We start from the raw sequence: 22,064 nt of genomic DNA on the forward strand, positions 1-22,064 counted from the left end.
TGTGGCCCTGCTCGTCTGGCATTGCACAGAAAGAAACTTGTTTTGAAGTCGCCAGATGAAAAGCCGGCTGACGTACCGAGGGGGATGAGGTCTCCACAGAGTGACCCCCTCTCTCGGTGTGGGACGGGTGAGGGGTGTGAGGGTGGTTTTAGCTGTTTGATGTGAGGCAGGATTTCTAATTATAGCTGGTATACTGGGGAGGGGGGTTGTAGAGGGTGGGCAGAACACGATGGGACTCGGGGGGACTCACGGTGACAAATCCTCCAGATGCACACACACACACACACACACACACACACACACACACACACACACACACACACACACACGTCGATGCCAAAGCTGAGTCGCCCTCTGTAATGGCACAGCTATTAAAATTCTAAAGTGGCGCTCTCAGTCCTGCTTTGCGGTGGGGATGTACCAGCTCTGTAATTACAGGAGGACAGGTTTTATTTATTTATATGAACCTTCGTGGGGGTAAATGAGTGTGGGCTGAAAGGGACAAGCAGTACTGGTTTCCTTCATCCCTTTAGTGAAACTGAAGTGAATGATATGAGCAGATGTTAATATAGCGTTCAGTTGCGTTTGACATCGACTACATTCTCAAACGTGCCACGTGTTGCGGTGCTGGGTTCATCCTTCGTATAATGACAAAATGGTTGCTGTTTGAAACCAGCCTAAATATTTGAATCCACTCAGTACAAATGTCACTGCTGAAGAGAGCATCAAAATATGAAAAGGCAAATTTGAAGCAAGTCAAGATGAATCATTTTCATCTGTACTCAGTAAAGATATGCCAGGGCCTAGGGGACTCTCGCTCACACATCTCCAAATGGTTTTCTAAACATGGTCATTTGTCACAGTGCAAGCACATAATCAATATTTCTGTAGTAAGAAGAAAGGGGATCCCATAATTCACAACTCATGTTTCATCATGTCATATAAAATACAAAGTGCCGTCAGAAAGTATTGATACCCCTGGACTTATTCCAGATTTTGTTGTGTTACAGGCCGAATTAAAAATGATTAAATCAAAAACAACTCTCACCCATCTACACACAGTACCCTATAATGACGAAGTTAAAAAAAATACATTTATTGAAAATGAACTATATATCCCAATGCCCCAGGGCAGTGATTGGGCACATTTGCCCTGTGTAGGGTGCCGTCTTTCGGATGGGATGTTAAACGGGTGTAATGACTCTCTGCGGTCACTGAAGGTCTCATGGCATTTATCGTAAGAGTAGGGGTGTTAACCCCAGTGTCCTGGCTAAATTCCCAATCTGGCCCTCATACCATCATGGCCACTTAATCACCCCCAGCTCTCAATTGGCTCATTCACCCCCCCCCCCCCTACTGTAAATATTCACCTGGTATTTGCTGTAAATGAGATTGTGTTGTCAGTCAACTTACCTAGTAAAATAAAAGGTTAAATAAATGGTCAAGTAGATTTAAGTCGAAACTGTAAATCGGCCACTCAGGAACATTCACTGTCTTCTTGGTAAGCAACCCCAGTGTAGATGTGGCCCTTTATTTTAGTTTATTGTCCAACTGAAAGACATTCATCTCCCAGTGTCTGGTGGAAAGCAGACCAAACCAGGTTTTCCTCTTGGATTTAGCATGTGTTTAGCCCCATTTCGTGTATTATTTATCCTGAAAAACTCCTGTGTCCTTAACAATTACAAGCATATCCATAACATGGTGCAGCCACCACTATGCTTTAAAATATGGAGAGTGGTACTATATTTGTATTTGTCCAAAACATAACACTTTGTATTTCAGGACAAAAAGTTAGTTGCGTCGCCACATGTTTTGCAGTACTATTTTAGTTCATTCATCATTATTGACAGAGTGAAAATAAAAAAGCCTGTACGGAATAAAAAATATTCCAAAATGTGCATCCTGTTTGTAACAAGACTTAAGTAATGCTGCAAAAAATGTGGCAAAGCAGCTAACTTTTTGTCCTGACCACAACGTGTTGCGTTCCTGAGTGGCTGAGTTACAGTTTTGACTTAAATCTACTTGAACATCTATGGCAAGACCTGAAAATGGTTGTCTAGCAATGATTAACAACCCATTTGACAGAGCTTGAGGAATTTAGAAAATAATAATGGGCAAATGTTGCACAATCCAGGTGTGGGAAGCTCTTAGAGACTTACCCAGAAACACTCACAGCTGTCAACAAAGTGTTGACTCAGGGACGTGAATACTTATGTAAATTAGACATTTATGCATTTCATTTTCAATTAATTTTCCAAAACAAAATGTAGAAAAACATGTTTTCACTGTCATTATGTGTAGATGGGTGAAAATTTCATTTCGAATTCAGGCTGTAACAAAATGTGGACTAAATCAAGGGGTATGAATTCTGTCTGAAGACACTGCATATCTGTTTACTAGATCCTATTCATACAGTGTTCTGTCCTCTGCCTTTGACCATATTCTGGTGATTGTGGTTGCCATCCTTGAACAGGGGCAACATTTCAGAGTACTTGAAATGTACTCAACTGTATTGAATAATACATAGGGCTAGAGCAAACCATCTACATTGCTACCTCTAAATTTTTGGGGGAATATCTGTGACCTCACAGCGTAAGAGCCATAGACTGCATTTACACAGGCAGCCAAATTCTGATATTAACCAATCACACCGGAGCTTTTAACATCAGATCCTTTTTCAGAGCTGATCTGATTGGTCAAAATGTGTGTGAAGGAAATATCAGAATTGGGCTAGCTGTGTAAACGCAGCAACAGCTGCCTTTTGTGGTGGAACTCTAGAAGAAGGCATTTTAGAGATGTTGAGACCGATTGCCTTCTGATTCTCTACCCTTTTTCCAGAAGTGTGCACCCCCCCCCCATGCATTTAAAGCTATCGGATTGGTGCAAGCATGGCTGGAGGGAGTTCCCACCATATCCCTTACACCAGTCCATTCCTTTTATAATCGATGAGAGGGGAAATGTACGAGTGCACAGTTTCGGAGAAGGGTAGAGAATCAGACAGAAAGCCACAATTGGCAGATGAGGTGAGGAACAGTCACTGTCCCGCTTCTCATTAGAACTACACCTATGGGCAGTAAAAATCAATAGTGACCTCAATGGCCTCTGGAACACTTTTCCCCTCCTTTAAACATTAGCCTCCTCTTTGGGATTCAGTTTGTGTTGTTGCCAGAGGAGGACAGGGGGGGGCAAGTAATAGCTGTAGTTATACCTCCACTGTGCTCAATTGCACCATTAGAGCAAAGTCAAACCGTAGCGGCCTGCAGGGAAGGGGAGTGGTGCGCGAGATGAGCAAGGACTGACAGCTGGTGGAAGAGAGAGGGATAAGAGCGAGTTTCTAAACATGAGAAAGGAAAGGAACACCACGGCAGCTAGTAATCATTGCAACTATTGTTTAATTCCTATGAAATAAAGCCTCTTTAACAGTTAAATGAAATGGCTAGTATGACATTGACAGATGTGATTCACATACACAAGGCTTGCACTATGTACAATGTGACTAAGGGTATGAGAAACATGCTTCCTCAGTTGGTCCAGGATACCTTACAGCACCCTATATAAAGAGTCAACACACCATTTGAAAATTCCTCATTTCTTCACCGGAGTAGAAATTGAATTTATGGTTCTAAAATCTCAAAAAAATAAGGATCACAATTTGATAATCAAACCATTTTCTCCGTCAACTCATGAGGTTAGTTAATATATATTCACAAAATAAACATAGAAAGAATAGTCATACAGACAGACAAAATTGAATAGTAACATTGATTTAACATTTGACGAAGAATGCTACAAAACAAGCCCAGAAGTAGAAGTTCTGGAGTTGGAAAACATGAGCCGTTTGTATACGGCCATTTGTGTACGACCATTTTGGGGTTTAGTCGACGCAAGGTCACATTCGCAACTACTGCGACACATCTTCACAAAATTCAATGGTTCTGCAGACAAGTTTACGGCAAAGTGCAACTACCATGGTTGCATTGAACATGTTTTTCTTTGTACAAATATTTTATATCAATATGTGACTAAGACATTTAAATACTTGTGAAACCCCCTGTAATACACCCCCACCCTTTCCCCCAGGACCTCTCGCAAGAAAAAACTCAAATACATTATTGAAACTGTACACAAATATTCCGTCCATTTGATTTTCCGTTTCCTTGTTAGCGGTTGGTATGGCTTCTTTAAAAAATGTTTTAAAAAAAATTAAAAAAAAAGACTTGTAGCTGGTTTTATAGAACAACTCAAAAAGCTGATTGCACGTAGACTGCTGACGTCACGTGCCCATTTGAAGGGTTTCTCCTTTCTGTAAAAGTGTGAGAAATGGGTAAATAAATGGATGCAGAGAGGTACGGCGTTGATGCTCGCGAGAGTCTATTCATGTCTATACATTGTGTCTTGCACAATGGAAAAGATACAGAGGTGCGGAGGAAGCCTCCCTCTCCCGCTGCAGTTCCAGGAGCTGCCCATCACCACAGTGAGAAAATTCAAATGAAGAGACATGCAACCGAGGAGGGCTTCCTCTGCCGCCCTGTTTTCAACTCCTGTGTAGCGGATGCTACTGTCCATTAGCTAGCCTCCGTTAGCTTCGTCAACCGCTAGCTTCCGTTAGCATAGATTAAGTTATTTCATAGCATTAGCTGAGCTCCTGTGAGCCTAGCTAGCACTGCGGAGTGGTATGTCTCATTAAAACAGGGGACCGGGGCCCTTTTCCTGAGGGGGGAAATGTGCATTGAGCAGAGTCTCCATGTAGGATACGTAGCTGGAGCTAGGCGTGTAGACTTCGCCCTGGTGCTGGGAGGGCATGTCTGGGGACAGGGGCAGCAGGGGGGCGGCTGGGAGATGGTCAGCGAGACAGGGGTCAGGGAGAGCGGGCATTGGGTTAAGGGTGGGCTCGGGGATGGGTATTGCCAGAGCCTGTGTGAGGGTAGGGGCACTGATGTCAGTGTTGGGGGGAGCAGGCACATGGCTGGGGGTAGTGGGTGTAATACTGTGAGGTGCTGGGGCTGTAGCTGGGGGGTGGCGTCCGAGGTGCTGCTGCGTTGAGTCCATGAGGGCTTGAGGTGGGGGGTGAGGAGCGGGGAGGCGAGGCCGCTTGGCTGCCTGTGGTTCATCTCCTGACATAATACCTTCCTGGGTTGGTATTGCCTGGAGAGGTAAGATACAGAGTATGATTAAAACAGTGGCATGAAATAGACACAATCCCTTCTTCCATACACCTTTGCCCCTACACCATACAAACCACTACAACCTTTTCAACCAAACTGTAAGCATGTATGTTTCCCATCAAGTAAAGTACAATGTGGACACCTGCTCGTCAAACATCTCATTCCAAAACCATGGGCATTAGTTTGGAGTTGGTACCACCTTCGTCAGGCACTGATGTTGGGCGATTAGGCCTGGCTTGCAGTCGGCGTTACAATTAGTCCCAAAGGTGTTCGATGGGGTTGAGGTCAGGGCTCTGTGCAGGCCAGTCAGGTTCTTCCACATCGATCTCGACAAACCATTTCTGTATGGACCTCGCTTTGTGCACGGAGGCATTGTCATGTTGAAATAGGCAAGGGCCTTCCCCAAACTGTTGCCACAAAGTTGGAACTACAATGTAATTGTGTACTGTAGCGTTAAGATTTCCTTTCACTGGAACTAAGGGGCCTAACCCGAACCATGAAAACAGCCCCAGACCATTATTCCTCCTCCACCAAACTTTACAGTTGTCACTATACATTGGGGCAGGTAGCATTCTCCTGGCATCCGCCAAACCCAAATTAGTCTGTCGGACTGCCAGATGGTGAAGCGTGATACATCACTCCAGAGAACGCGTGTCCACTGCTCCAGAGTCAAATGGTGGCGAGCTTTACACCACTCCAGCTGACGCTTGACATTGCGCATGGTGATCTTAGGCTTGTGTGCGGCTAGCCGGCCATGGAAACCCATTTCATGAAGCTCCCGACAAACAGTTCTTGTGCAGTTTGGAACTCGGTAGTGAGTGTTGCAACCGAGGACAGACAATTTTATACACTACACGCTTCAGCACCCGGCAGTCCCATTCTGTGAGCTTGTGTGTCTTTGTGGCTGAGCCGTTGTGGCTCCTAGACGTTTCCACTTCACAATAACATCACTTACAGTTGACCAGGGCAGCTCCATTAGGGCAGAAAACTGACAAACTTACTTGTTGGAAAGGTGGCATCCTATGATGGTGCCATGTTGAAAGTCACTGAGCTCTTCAGTAAGGCCATTCCACTGCCAATGTTGACCTAAGGAGATTGCATGGCGGTGTGCTCGATTTGTATACATGTGTCAGCAACTGGTGTGGCTTGCAGGCTTGTTTTTCGAGTTGCTGTGCGTTTTGTTGCCAACCTATTTTGCTACCTGACAACTTTACGGTTTTCACTTTTTAATTACCGTTCATATATTTATTTATTTTTTCCTCAACTTTTTCACTCCGGACGCTTTATCTGGACACGATTCGTCAGGACCTCCAACAGCCGAAGCTAAGTAGTAACATTAACATGATGCCTACTATTTGTAGTCGCTGTACTCGCCTTACGGCGAGAATAGCTGTGCTACAAGCCCAGCTTCAGACGCAATCGTTAGGCAAGGGTAATTTCAGTGTAGGAAAGGATGAAACCGCGTCTGTGCCACCAGTAAGTACAGATAGTAGTATAAATCCCCTGGCACAGTCGCCGCAGCCGGACAACTTTCTCACGGTTTCTGGAAGGAAATGCTGTAGGAAAGCTCAACCGGTGTCGCTCATTCAGCAGACAGAAACTTTCAACCGGTTTTCCCCATTAAGCAGCGGGTCGGAGTCAGAGGCCGAGTCTTCTCTGGTCTCTACTCCTCCCGTTACGGGGTCTGAGACGCCAAAGCTTCCCACCATTAGCTCTGACAAATTGAAAACTGTAGTCATTGGCGACTCCATTACCCGCAGTATTAGACTTAAAACGAATCATCCAGCGATCATACACTGTTTACCAGGGGGCAGGGCTACCGACGTTAAGGCTAATCTGAAGATGGTGCTGGCTAAAGCTAAAACTGGCGAGTGTAGAGAGTATAGAGATATTGTTATCCACGTCGGCACCAACGATGTTAGGATGAAACAGTCAGAGATCACCAAGCGCAACATAGCTTCTGCGTGCATATCAGCTAGAAAGATGTGTCGGCATCGAGTAATTGTCTCTGGCCCCCTCCCAGTTAGGGGGAGTGATGAGCTCTACAGCAGAGTCTCACAACTCAATCGCTGGTTGAAAACTGTTTTCTGCCCCTCCCAAAAGATAGAATTTGTAGATAATTGGCCCTCTTTCTGGGACTCACCCACAAACAGGACCAAGCCTGGCCTGCTGAGGAGTGACGGACTCCATCCTAGCTGGAGGGGTGCTCTCATCTTATCTACCAACATAGACAGGGCTCTAACTCCTCTAGCTCCACAATGAAATAGGGTGCAGGCCAGGCAGCAGGCTGTTAGCCAGCCTGCCAGCATAGTGGAGTCTGCCACTAGCACAGTCAGTGTAGTCAGCTCAGCTATCACCATTGAGACCGTGTCTGTGCCTGACCTAGGTTGGGCAAAACTAAACATGGCGGTGTTCGCCTTAGCAATCTCACTAGGATAAAGACCACCTCCATTCCAGTCATTACTGAAAGAGATCATGATACCTCACATCTCAAAATAGGGCTACTTAATGTTAGATCCCTTACTTCAAAGGCAATTATAGTCAATGAACTAATCACTGATCATAATCTTGATGTGATTGGCCTGACTGAAACATGGCTTAAGCCTGATGAATTTACTGTTTTAAATGAGGCCTCACCTCCTGGCTACACTAGTGACCATATCCCTCGTGCATCCCGCAAAGGCGGAGGTGTTGCTAACATTTACGATATCAAATTTCAATTTACAAAAAAAAAAGACGTTTTCGTCTTTTGAGCTTCTAGTCATGAAATCTATGCAGCCTACTCAATCACTTTTTATAGCTACTGTTTACAGGCCTCCTGGGCCATATACAGCGTTTCTCACTGAGTTCCCTGAATTCCTATCGGACCTTGTAGTCATAGCAGATAATATTCTAATCTTTGGTGACTTTAATATTCACATGGAAAAGTCCACAGACCCACTCCAAAAGACTTTCGGAGGCATCATCGACTCAGTGGGTTTTGTCCAACATGTCTCTGGACCCACTCACTGTCACAGTCATACGCTGGACCTAGTTTTGTCCCATGGAATAAATGTTGTGGATCTTAATGTTTTTCCTCATAATCCTGGACTATCGGACCACCATTTTATTACGTTTGCAATTGCAACAAATAATCTGCTCAGACCCCAACCAAGGACCATCAAAGCTCGTGCTATAAATTCACAGACAACACAAAGATTCCTTGATGCCCTTCCAGACTCCCTCTGCCTACCCAAGGACGCCAGAGGACAAAAATCAGTTAACCACCTAACTGAGGATCTCAATTTAATCTTGCGCAATACCCTAGATGCAGTTGCACCCCTAAAAACTAAAAACATTTCTCATAAGAAACTAGCTCCCTGGTACACAGAAAATACCCGAGCTCTGAAGCAAGCTTCCAGAAAATTGGAACGGAAATGGCGCCACACCAAACTGGAAGTCTTCCGTCTAGCTTGGAAAGATGGTACCGTGCAGTACCGAAGAGCCCTTACTGCTGCTCGATCATCCTATTTTTCTAACTTAATTGAGGAAAATAAGAACAATCCGAAATTCCTTTTTGATACTGTCGCAAAGCTAACTAAAAAGCAGCACTCCCCAAGAGAGGATGACTTTCACTTTAGCAGTGATAAATTCATGAACTTCTTTGAGGAAAAGATTATGATTATTAGAAAGCAAATTACGGACTCCTCTTTAAACCTGCGTATTCCTCCAAACCTCAGTTGTCCTGAGTCTGCACAACTCTGCCAGGACCTAGGATCAAGAGAGATGCTCAAGTGTTTTAGTACTATATCTCTTGACACAATGATGAAAATAATCATGGCCTCTAAACCTTCAAGCTGCATACTGGACCCTATTCCAACTAAACTACTGAAAGAGCTGCTTCCTGTGCTTGGCCCTCCTATGTTGAACATAATAAATGGCTCTCTATCCACTGGATGTGTACCAAACTCACTAAAAGTGGCAGTAATAAAGCCTCTCTTGAAAAAGCCAAACCTTGACCCAGAAAATATAAAAAACTAATCGGCCTATATCGAATCTTCCATTCCTCTCAAAAATTTTAGAGAAGGCTGTTGCGCAGCAACTCACTGCTTTCCTGAAGACAAACAATGTATACGAAATGCTTCAGTCTGGTTTTAGACCCCATCATAGCACTGAGACGGCACTTGTGAAGGTGGTAAATTACATTTTAATGGCATCGGACCGAGGCTCTGCATCTGTCCTCGTGCTCCTAGTGCTGCTTTTGATACCATCGATCACCACATTCTTTTGGAGAGATTGGAAACCCAAATTGGTCTACACGGACATGTTCTGGCCTGGTTCAGATCTTATCTGTCGGAAAGATATCAGTTTGTCTCTGTGAATGGTTTGTCCTCTGACAAATCAACTGTAAATTTCGGTGTTCCTCAAGGTTCCGTTTTAGGACCACTATTGTTTTCACTATACATTTTACCTCTTGGGGATGTTATTCGAAAACATAAATGTTAACTTTCACTGCTATGCGGATGACACACAGCTGTACATTTCAATGAAACATGGTGAAGCCCCAAAATTGCCCTCGCTAGAAGCATGTGTTTCAGACATAAGGAAGTGGATGGCTGCAAACTTTCTACTATTAAACTCGGACAAAACAGAGATGCTTGTTCTAGGTCCCAAGAAACAAAGAGATCTTCTGTTGAATCTGACAATTAATCTTAATGGTTGTACAGTCGTCTCAAATAAAACTGTGAACGACCTCGGCGTTACTCTGGACCCTGATCTCTCTTTTGAAGAACATATCAAGACCATTTCGAGGACAGCTTTTTTCCATCTACGTAATATTGCAAAAATCAGAAACTTTCTGTCCAAAAATGATGCAGAAAAATTAATCCATGCTTTTGTCACTTCTAGGTTAGACTACTGCAATGCTCTACTTTCCGGCTACCCGGATAAAGCACTAAATAAACTTCAGTTAGTGCTAAATACGGCTGCTAGAATCCTGACTCGAACCAAAAAATTTGATCGTATTACTCCAGTGCTAGCCTCTCTACACTGGCTTCCTGTCAAAGCAAGGGCTGATTTTAAGGTTTTACTGCTAACCTACAAAGCATTACATGGGCTTGCTCCTACCTATCTCTCTGATTTGGTCCAGCCGTACATACCTACACGTACGCTACGGTCACAAGACGCAGGCCTCCTAATTGTCCCTAGAATTTCGAAGCAAACAGCTGGAGGCAGGGCTTTCTCCTATAGAGCTCCATTTTTATGGAACGGTCTGCCTACCCATGTCAGAGAAGCAAACTCGGTCTCAACCTTTAAGTCTTTACTGAAGACTCATCTCTTCATAATAATAATAATAAATCTCTTCAGTGGGTCATACATGATTGAGTGTAGTCTGGCCCAGAAGGGAGGACCAGAAGGGTGTAGTCTGGCCCAGGAGTGGGAGGGTGACCTGAAAGGCTCTGGAGCAACGAACCGCCCTTGCTGTCTCTGCCTGGACGGTTCCCCTCTTTCCACTGGGATTCTCTGCCTCTAACCCTATTACAGGGGCTGAGTCACTGGCTTACTGGGGCGCTCTCATGCCGGCCCTGCAGGGGGTGCGTCACCTGAGTGGGTTGATTCACTGTCGTGGTCATCCTGTCTAGGTTGGCGGCGCCCCCCACACACCCCACACTTGGGCTGTGCCGTGGCGGAGATCTTTGTGGGCTATACTCAGCCTTGTCTCAGGATGGATGGACCATGCCCCAGGCCCATGATGACTCCTTGCTGTCCCCAGTCCACCTGGCCATGCTGCTGCTCCAGTTTCAACTGACTACCTGACCATGACTACCTGACATGATCCTTGCTGTCCCCAGTCCACCTGGCCATGCTGCTGCTCCAGTTTCAACTGTTCTGCCTTGTTATTATTCGACCATGCTGGTCATTTATGAACATTTGAACATCTTGGCCATGTTCTGTTATAATCTCCACCCGGCACAGCCAGAAGAGGACTGGCCACCCCACATAGCCTGGTTCCTCTCTAGGTTTCTTCCTAGGTTTTGGCCTTTCTAGGGAGTTTTTCCTAGCCACCGTGCTTCTACACCTGCATTGCTTGCTGTTTGGGGTTTTAGGCTGGGTTTATGTACAGCACTTTGAGATATCAGCTGATGTACGAAGGGCTATATAAATAAATTTGATTTGATTTGTGGCTGAAACAGCCGAATCCACTCATTTGAAAGGGTGTCCACATACTTTTGTATATACACAGTATGTACAACTCCCCACCTTATCCATTTGGACAGTGAAGCTGACATTTTATATTTGAGCATTGTACCCTAGGACCTTGGATATGAGATCAAATAATTCATATGAGGCGATTGCACAGAATGTCACCCTTTACTTGAGGGTTTCATACATATCTGTTTCAACATTTAGAAATGAAAGCACTTCTTATATTTAGTCCCCCCATTTAAAAAAGTCAGAAGTATCTGAACATAGTTTATTTACAGTGCATTCGGAAAGTATTCATACCCCTTAACTTTTTCCACATTTTGATACGTTACAGCTTTATTATATATATATTTTTTTCTTCGTCAATCTACACACAATGCCCCCATAACGACGAAGTCAAAACAGGTTTTTAGACATTTTTGCAAATCTATGAAAATGCTAAACATACCTTATGTACTTAAGTATTCAGACCCTTTGCTATAAGACTCGAAATTGAAATCAGGTGCATCCTGTTAACATTGATCATCCTTGAAATATTTCTACAACTTCATTGGTGTCCACCTGTGGTAAATTCAATTGATTGGACATGATTTGGAAAGGCACACACATTGTCTATAAAAGGTCCCACAGTTGACAGTGCATGGGCACATCCCTATGGTGAAGCATGGTGGAGGCAGCATCATGCTGTGGGGATGTTTTTCAGCGGCAGGGACTGGGAGACTAGTCAGGATCGAGGGTAAGATAAAAGATCCTTGAACTCAGACTAGGGCGAAGGTTCACCTTCCAACAGGACAACGACCTTAAGCACACAGCCAAGACCACGCAGGAGTGGCTTGGGGACAAGTCTCTGAATATCCCTTGAGTTGCCCAGCCAGAGCCCGGACTTGAACCCAATCGAACATCTCTGGAGAGACCTGAAAATAACTGCAGCGGAGCTCCCCATCCAACCTGACAGAGCTTGAGAGGATCTGCAGAGAATAATTGGAGAATCTCCCCAAATACAGGTGTGTCAAGCTTGCAGCGTCATACCCAAGAAGACTCGAGGCTGCAATCGCTGCCAAAGGTGCTTCAACAAAGTACTGAGTAAAGGATCTGAATAGTTATGTAAATTAGATATACGTTTTTATTTGTTATTTTATTTGCACTAAATTCTAAACACCTGTTTTTGATATGTAATTATGGGGTATTGTGTGTAGATTGATGAGGGGAAAAACTATTTAATACATTTCAGAATAAGGGGTCTGAATACTTTCCAGATGCACTGTACATACGGTGGGAAGTACATTTTATAAAAGGGCTCAGCACTGAATGAACTGAGCATCATAACGTAATGTGCAATAATATTGTGCACGCACCAATTTCCCACTCCTGCCATACTCTCCCCAGCCCAGCCCACTCTTGCCATCCTCTCCCCCAAACCACACCTGCTTCCCTCACCCCAGCCCATCCCCCTGCTTCCCTCTCCCCAGTCCATCCCCCTGCTTCCCTCTCCCCAGCCCTAGTAGGTGGGTGCCAGGTGATCTCGTACCAGGCGGGCGCAGACCCTTTTGGGCAGGTCCTGCTCCAGCGAATGGATCTCTGTTTGCTTCAGTAACAACTGTGACTCATCCTGGAACTCCACCTGAATAGTGGAGAAGACGAGAGAAAAGAGAGATGGAAATAGAGAAAGAGAGAGGACAAGAGAGTGAGAGAGAAAATAAAAAAAAGCTTTAATAGAAAGTTGATGGAGTGTCATACTTGGAAAAACTACAAAAACAGACCCTTTGATTTTTGGAGAGTCCCTGGCTCCAAGTTGGATAAGTCAAAATACAGTACCAGAATTGCGTGATTGAAGGTAACAAACCCAAACACCAGGGTTTCCATTAGCAGGTAATAGCCGGCTTTTGGGCGCCCAAAAAATGGAAAGCCGACAAATAAAAAACTGCCAACGGCCAATTGTCCGGGAGAAGAAAAAAGTCTGATGGCAAAATACCGTTTTTTTTTAGCCTGTTCATCGACGGAAATACCAGTCGATGTAAATACATTTCGATTGGTCATGCTCATCAGTCCATAGGTCCATTTGCATAATGTAGTGGAATTAAATTGGCCCGGGTGTATTTTCATTAGTAGTTATGTTTATCACAAGTGCACAGCACATGAGTAGGAAATCTGTCAGGCAGTGTGAGAGCAACAGCTAGAGCTTCTCAAACAGCTCATTCGTTGCTGCTGGACTAAATGTGCTTTTATAAGCCCAATCATCGGGTAACAAAAATTCAACAAATGCAAACGGAGGTTGATTAAAAATAGCTACAATTATTTAAAGAATTTCAACTGGTGGGGAATTTGAAGCGCGCTTCCCATTCCCCATTCTATTACATAAGCAATGGTAGGCAGGTTATCAGCTCGTTTACCCACTATTTTGGAATGAGCTGGACAGGGTATGCATTTAGAAAACTCTGTTGTCTGAGTGAGTGAGTGAGTGAGTGAGTGAGTGAGTGAGTGAGTGAGTGAGTGAGTGAGTGAGTGAGAGAGAGACCCTTTGGGGTGGTGACGGCTACTAGACAAGGTCGCGCTCGCCACCCTGACACAGGCACCAGCTGGTGAGTTGATTTTAACAGCTTCTTAGAGCTGGCTCACACAGACATCTCGCCACCAGTAAGACGGGGAGGGAATACACTTTTTGAGAAGTTTTTCTTTCTTTTTTTCTTCTGAAAGTGTTGTGGTTGTTTGTTATGTTGGAAATAACATCTGAAAAAAACAGGATTTTGGTCTGCTGTCCAAACAGAAAAATAGACCAGTGAGAATGCAGGCAGGTGTAAACACACATATATACAAGCACAGTGAGACTCCTAGATTAGAGCGCGCACACACACACACATACGCAGACAGAGGCATGTCCGTGAACTCACATCGACTGCATTCGGAAAGTATTCAGACCCCTGGACTTTTCCCACATTCTGTTACGTTACAGCCTTATTCTAAAATGGATTAAATATCTTTTTGAGTTCAAGTCCGGGCTCTGGCTGGGCGAGTCAAGGACATTCAGAGGCTTGTCCCGAAGCCACGGCTGTGTGCTTAGGGTTGTTGTCTTGTCGGAAGGTGAACCTTCACCCCAGTCTGAGGTCCTGAGCAGATTTTCATCAAGGATCTCTCTGTACTTTGCTCCATTTATCTATGCCTCGATCCTGACTAGTCTCCCAGTCGCTGAAAAACATCCCCACAGCATGATGCTGCCACCACCATGTTTCACCGTAGGGATGGTTCCAGGTTTCCTACAGACGTGACGCTTGGCTTTCAGGCCAAAGAGTTCAATCTTGGTTTCATCAGACCAGAGAATCTTGTTTCTCATGGTCTGAGAATCTTTAGGTGCCTTTTGGCAAACTCCGAGCGGGCTGTTATGTGCCTTTTACTGACAAATGTGTGCCTTTCCAAATCATGCCCAATCAATTGAATTTAACACAGGTGGACTCCAATCAAGTTGTAGAAACATCTCAAGGATGTTCAATGGAAACAGGATGCACCTGAGCTCAATTTCAAGTCTCATAGCAAAGGGTCTGAATACTTATGTAAATAAGGTATTAAGGTATACATAAGGTATACATTTGCAAAAATGCCAGAAAAACCTGTCTCCAAGTGTCATTATGGGGTATTGTGTGTAGATTGCTGAGTAAAAAATTGTATTTGAACCATTTTAGAACAAGGCTAAGACCAGGCCGACTTGCTTCGAGATTAATATAACAGGCTCGTTCGCTCGCCGTGTATGTGTGTGTGTGTGTGTGTGTGTGTGTGTGTCTGTGTGTGTGTGTACACACCACGTGTCTTCTGAGGAGTTGTGTTGCTCCGGTACAAATTCCAGGAACACCCTCCTCTCCTCTAAGCGTTATACCTTGTAAGCACTCTGCGTATCGCACCAATAAATTCCCCACGTGCCGGCCGCAAATGCTAAATCTCTCGACTTTTACGTTTCAATGCCCGCTGTTATCAAGATCCTCCGCCATAACCTACAAGGGTGGCCATCCTTTTTCGCACGCAGATAAATACCGTGCTGGAGAGTAAAAGTCCTGTAGGTTGTAAGTTGTGTCGTAAAGAGGCTTGAGCTGTAGAACCGACCTCGTGCAGTGATAGGGAATCAATGTAAATGCCTTTCATAAAGCCTACTAAAAGAGTTTTTACAACAGGTTTGAGGGGAAATATATTCTTCTTGACCTGTCCACGCATCCTAGTGGTAGAACGATAATATACAGTAGCTCCATTTAGCCCTAGGCTATGCTAATGTGGACTTTATGACTCAAGTGACGCTTTTTAAGACGTCAGATGTTTACAAACTTCAAAAGTGGTCGGGATAGGATTTTAAGCCATATACCCCTCGGATCCACATGGGTGTACAGGCTTCTGTACTAGACTAGCTCAAACATCCCGATTCCAACTAATCAACTTGACATTAGTGCTGGGCTCGAATCAAAAAACTGCACCGAAGACTATAGTCGCTCTCCGGGGAAAAATGGTTGGTGACCGGCCACGGGGCTCGTGGGCTGATGAGGGGGAGGGAATAAAGGAGAGTATGGGAGGCCACCGCTACTCACCTGGTAGTGCTTGTGGACGTGGTCCCTGACGTAGGAGGCGTTGAGCGCCTTGCCCTCCGCGGTGTGGACCAACATCAGCTCGCCCATCTCTGGCGGGCCGTTACGAAGACAGTCATGACTCTGGAAGAGGGGAGACATTGGGGGGGGGAGGAGGGAATGAGTGGAGGGAACAAGACAAGAACAGGTTAGGATTTGATGCATCCAACATATCCATTCGGTGTGCCGCTCTATGAAACACGGCTTTGAGAGCTCATTTTCTCTCCTGTTGTTATGTTCGTCGACTAGGTCAACACTTCACCATATAATGGTCACCTCACTGTTTTAAACCTTAACGATTAACATTGACGGGGCTGTAGTGGAGCGGGTCGAGTGTTTCAAGCTCCTTGGTGTCCACACCACCAACAAACTATCATGGTCTAAACACACCAAGCCAGTCGTGAAGAGGGCACAGCGCAACCTTTTCCCCCTCAGGAGACTGAAAAGTCCCCACATCCTCAAAAAGTTCTACAGTTGCACCATCGAGAGCATTCTGACTGGTTGCATCACCGCCTGGTATGGCAACTGCTCGGCATCTGACCGTAAGGCGCTACAGAGGGTAGTGCGAACGGCACAGTACATCACTGGGGCCAAGCTCCCTGCCATCCAGGACCTATTTAATAGGCGGTGTCAGAGGAAAGCCCATACAAGTGTTAGAGACAACAGTCACCCAAGTCATAGACTGTTTTCTCTGCTACCGCACGTCAAGCGGTACCAGAGCATCAAGTCTAGGACCAAAAGGCTCCTTAATAACTTCTACCCCCAAGCCATAAGACTGCTGAACAACTAATCAAATGGCCACCAGATTATTTACATTGACCCCCCCCCATTTGTTTTGTACACTGCTGCTATTCACTGTTTATTACCTCACCCCTCCCTACATGTACAAATTACCTCAACTAGTCTGTACCACTGCACACTAACTCGGTACCGGTGCCCCCTGTATATAGCCTCGTTATTCTTATTCTTATTGTGTTACTTTTTATTATTAATTCTACTTTAGTCTACTTGGTAAATATTTTCTTAACTCTTCTTGAACTGCACTATTGGTTAAGGGCCTGTAAGTAAGCATTTCACGGTAAGGTTGTATTCGGCGCATGTGACAACTAAACTTTGCTTTGATTAAGGCACCGAGCGGTGTAGAGTGGAACTCACCACAATGTTCTCTGGGAATAAGTTGTCGCAGTAGGAGCCGTCATCATAGTTGACCTCGTAGAAGGTGTGCGACGCCATGCCGATGATGGTGCAGGGGTAGAACCAGCCGTCGCTGTTCCGACCAATCACCTTCTGGCCCAGAGAAAACTCCCCCCTTGGCCCCGCCCTCGCCTTGACAGACAGAGAGAGGGAGGGTGTTTGAGTATTTGACATGGAGGGAAATATCATGTACATGATTAAAATCTATCTATTGCCATTTTATTTATATGTTGTTAGAGCAGTGGATCACAGACAGTGCACAGCCTTCATATTCTATGATCATTTCAGTTGGCAGGAAACCCATAAGCGGGACACATGAGATTTAATCTGAAAAACGTATAGTGTAGCAGTGAAGCTAACACTTAGCCTGACACATTCATAACATAAAGCGAAGTAGAAGCTGTTCGTTTTGCAAATGTCTATTTCACACAGCGTAACACAGCTCGCACCTTGTGATTGGTCTTCTTGTGCTTGTGGCACGTGACGGACACCACGTAGGGCCAATCGGCGGGCTTCATGAGCACGCCGGCGATGTGAGCGCAGGTGACATGAAAGGAGGTGGAGCAGCTGTCGTGGGAACACTGGATACACGCGCCGCACATCTGCTTGGTGTTTTTATGGCAGTACACACACTTCTGCAACACCAGAGAAGGGAATAGGCGTGTTAAAGAGTCAAAACATCGTACTGACAGTGTCTAAAGTCTGTCTAAAAAAATAAACACTTTTCTACACTATTGTCAGAGCATTTAGTATTTCAGGAGTATGTTTCAATATCGACAAGAGCAAGAGACTTGGCTGAAAATAAATGCTTAACTTTGATTGAGTTTACTTTGATAAGGAAGCAACACAGTGTAACACAGACGTTAAAAAACAAAAACATCCAAATATTGTTTGAGCAAAAACAATATTTCAGGGGTACAGTTTTAGTCAAAACATGGTGTACAAGCAAGTGAACAATGAATAAATGCTCATCGTAAGTTCGGCGAAACAGTATTTCACTCTAAAGTTTACAAGTGAAACTTTTGTTTTAACTTTTGACATTTGTAAATGTCATGAAAAGGTGAGAAACACTCAATCAAATGCAGTTACAAAGGTGGTGCGCTCTGTTGCGCACAGCAGGAGTTTAAACGAGGCAACATTTTAAGTTGGCTCTTCAAACTAAATATTATCCTTCATCTGTTATTTTCCTGTCCATCCTTTCTTCTCTCTGTCTCCTTGATCCTCTCGTACGTGGCATTCCCCCACCTCGCATCGGTCGCTCATCTCTTTCCGTCTTTCTCCCATCTCTCCTTCACCCTCAAGACCTGTTTTCTAACTCGCCTCCCTCTCTCACCATCCGCCTTTTTCCTTCCTCCCACTCTTTCAACCTATTCCGATCCCATCTCCACACTCTCCATTCCTTTCTTCTTCTCTCCCATCTCTCCCCCCTCACTTTCTTAACCCCTCTCCCTGCCTGCCCTCCCCATCCCTCTTCTGTCTCCTTCTCTCTCGCTGACAGATTGCATATAGCCCGCCGTGACCCGCAGGAGATCGATGGAAAATAAAAAATATTTATTAAAATGTCAATACTTCATTTTAGACCCCGTGGGCCAGCGGTGGAAATGCACAACAGCTCTCGATAGGGCCTCGGCTAGGAGATATTTCACCGGCCTCGCAGTCGCCTGATTTAATATTCCACTGGGCAGAATCATGAGACAGGCTTCACAAACGGAACGAACCACAGGAGGAGATTTATGGACGTCAACAAACATTTATTTATTTGTTTGTTTGTTTAGCTTGCCCCTGTTTTTGCTATGGTCTTTGCCGGCTGAGGTAGAACCAATGCATCAAATTTCCTCATAGAAATACAGTTGAAGTCGGAAGTTTACAGCCAAATACATTTAAACTCAGTTTTTCCACAATTCCTGACATTTAACCCTAGTAAAAATTCCCTGTCTTAGTTCAGTTTGGATCACGACTTTATTTTATTAAGAATGTGAAATGTTAGAATAATAGTAGAGAGAATGATTTATTTCAGCTTTTATTTCTTTCATCACATTCCCAGTGGGTCAGAAGTTTACATTACATTCAATTAGTATTTGGTAGCATTGCCTTTAAAATTGTTTAACTTGGGTCAGATGTTTCGGGTAGCCTTCCACAAGCTTCTCACAATAAGTTTGGTGAATTTTGGCCCATTCCTCCTGACAGAGCTGGTGTAACAGGTTTGTAGGCCTCCTTGCTCGCACAGGCTTTTTCAGTTCTGCCCACAAATGTTCTATAGGATTGAGGTCTGGGCTTTGTGACGGCCACTCCAATACTTTTTTTGCCAGAACTTTGGAAGTATGCTTGGGGCCATTGTCCATTTGGAAGACCCATTTGCGACCAAGTTTCAACTTCCTGACTGATGTCTTGAGATTTTGCTTCAATATATCCACATAATTGTCCTTCTCATGATGCCATCTATTTTATAAAGTGCACCAGTCACTCCTGCAGCAAAGCACCCCCACTACATGATGCTGCCACCCCCGTGCTTCACGGGTGAGATGGTGTTCTTCGGCTTGCAAGCCTCCCCCTTTTTTCTCCAAAAATAACGATGGTCATTATGGCCAAACAGTTATATTTTTGTTTCATCAGACCAGAGGACATTTCTCCAAAAAGTATGATCTTTGCCCTCATGTGAGTTGCAAACTGTAGTCTGGCTTTTTTTTATGGCGGATTTGGAGCAGTGGCTTCTTCCTTACTGAGCGGCCTTTCAGGTTATGTTGATATAGGACTCGTTTTACTGTGGATATAGATTATTTTGTACCTGTTTCCTCCAGCATCTTCACAAGGTCCTTTGCTGCTGTTCTGGGATTGATTGCCACTTTGCGCATCAAAGTACGTTCATCTCTAGGAGACAGAACACGTCTCCTTCCTGAGCGGTATGATGGCTGCGTGGTCCCATGGTGTTTATACTTGTGTACTATTGTTTATACAGATGAACGTGGTATCTTCAGGCGTTTGGAAATTGCTCCCAAGGATGAACCAGACTTGTCTACAGTTTTTTTTGGCTGATTTCTTTTGATTTTCCCATGATGTCAAGCAAATAGGTACTGAGTTTGAAGGTAGGCCTTGAAATACATCCACAGGTACACCTCCAATTGATTCAAATGTTGTCAATTAGCCTATCAGAAGCTTCTAAAGCCATAACATAATTTTCTGGAATTTTCCAAGCTGTTTAAAGGCACAGTCAACTTAGTGAATGTAAACTTCTGACCCACTGGAATTATGATAAGGTGAATTATAAGTGAAATAATCTGTAAACAATTGTTGGAAAATGTACTTGTGTCATGCACAGTCGATGTCCTAACCAACTTGCCAAAACTATAGTTTGTTAACAAGACATTTGTGGAGTGGTTGAAAAACGAGTTTCAATGACTCCAACCTAAGTGTATGTAAACTTCCGATGTCAACTGTACCTTTTAATTGTACGTGGTCCCTTGTAAAATAAACAAATATTGTGGAATGTTTCTTTGTAGCTACGGAGCCTAAAAGTGCTCACTAGTCTCTGCACTAATGAATGAATCCACGCATTCAACATGTCTCACTCAACTCCAAATAGAAAACCAAGGTTTACCGAGGAGTTCTTTAAGGGTTTGCGCTAGGTTAACGCTGGTTGCCATGGTGGCCTAGGCAGAGAGCTCTGTAAATATTGTACACATTTTGTTATTTTCAAGTGTTTTTATGTCACTTTTTTTGAGAAAGATTGGTAGCTTTTGTTTCATCTGCCGGGCATCACAACCGCATGCAGTGTCTGGGGATGTCCGAGAGGGTAAGGGGACTGTTCCTAAACACTGTCCATGTGTGGTGGCTCTTGAGCACTTTTTCAGCAGCCGTGGCGTCACCCAAGTGGGTGCCACATTGTTCGGCAATAGAGCACTAATACCTGTGGAGGAGCCGCTCATGTGGAGGAACTGAACGTCGGGGAAGCAGGTTGCGGTACACTGACGAAGAGCTCCGGGCCAGTTTTGTCTGACCGTCTTTGTTTCTCCCCGGCTGTACCATTGATGCCCCGTCCACTCACATGCTATACTGCATTTCCAACCCACTGCATCAACTCCCTTTCCATCATCCGGAACGGACTACTAGAGAGACTTTTCAAACTCCATCAATGAAGACCACAATGGAAACTTTTTTTAATGATATCCCTGTCATGTGTGTGTGTGTGTGTGTGTGTGTGTGTGTGTGTGTGTGTGTGTGTTTCTTTAACTAGCAGATCAAATCAATCAAACAGCTTGAGGGGGGGATTCCAAAGGATTGGCACCTGATTTGAACTCATCCCATTTGTCCCAAAACCAGGGCTCAATGAAGAATAGGAGAAGGCCAATTTCTATTGTAGATTCTCAAATTTAAATTCAAAATTAAGTTGGTTCTGGAAGTATTCTAAGGATGATTATTAGGTTGCATAAACATGATTTTTACCCCCACAATCCTGGCCTTTGAATTGGTATCAATAAAGAGGATCTGTTGCTGCTGTCTTTTAACTCTCCAAATTGAGTCTAATATAACCGTTACCAATTATCACTAGATTTGAGAAAATAAATGCTTACACGTGAGATGCATATTTTTTGCACTATGCAAAATAAACTTTCTCCATTTGAAAAAAATTGTATTTTCTATACAATTCTTATTAGTGCTTCTGACTTTACCAAGTTAAATTTGACTGTACTATTTTATTTGTTCCAAGTTAGCTCACAGATTTGAGGGTTTTGGGTAGCCCTCGTAATCCCGTATACAGGGTTAAAAATGGCAGAGTTTGTCATTGATAAGCACCTAAATTGGAACGCAGTGGGTGTACAGTAACGTGCTGTACACAACTTCAGGGGTCACATTCTCAGCTTCACAGTGCTGTGTGGGTTTTCACTGACAGCCATTATAAACTTGAGCACTGCGGGGACAAGAA

At 44.3% G+C, this 22,064-nt stretch overlaps 1 protein-coding gene across 3 annotated transcripts in view; it reads right to left on the reverse strand.

The window, feature by feature from the left end:
• Positions 1-3,374: 3,374 nt before the first annotated feature.
• The window catches only part of LOC118387410 (lysine-specific demethylase 4B), an 89,095-nt gene continuing 70,405 nt past the window's right edge, over positions 3,375-22,064 (reverse strand). For all 3 annotated transcript variants that reach the window (XM_052526746.1, XM_052526741.1, XM_052526748.1), the window contains exons 18-22: positions 17,593-17,778; positions 17,105-17,275; positions 15,914-16,033; positions 12,880-12,972; positions 3,375-5,145 (exon numbers count right to left, since the gene is read on the reverse strand). In XM_052526746.1, the coding sequence (XP_052382706.1) occupies positions 4,684-5,145; positions 12,880-12,972; positions 15,914-16,033; positions 17,105-17,275; positions 17,593-17,778 (1,032 nt within the window). In that variant the 3' untranslated portion in view covers positions 3,375-4,683. The remainder of the gene's footprint in view (positions 5,146-12,879; positions 12,973-15,913; positions 16,034-17,104; positions 17,276-17,592; positions 17,779-22,064) is intronic.

This window comes from Oncorhynchus keta, chromosome 1, assembly GCF_023373465.1.
Source record: "Oncorhynchus keta strain PuntledgeMale-10-30-2019 chromosome 1, Oket_V2, whole genome shotgun sequence".
Taxonomy (NCBI): Eukaryota; Metazoa; Chordata; class Actinopteri; order Salmoniformes; family Salmonidae; genus Oncorhynchus; species Oncorhynchus keta.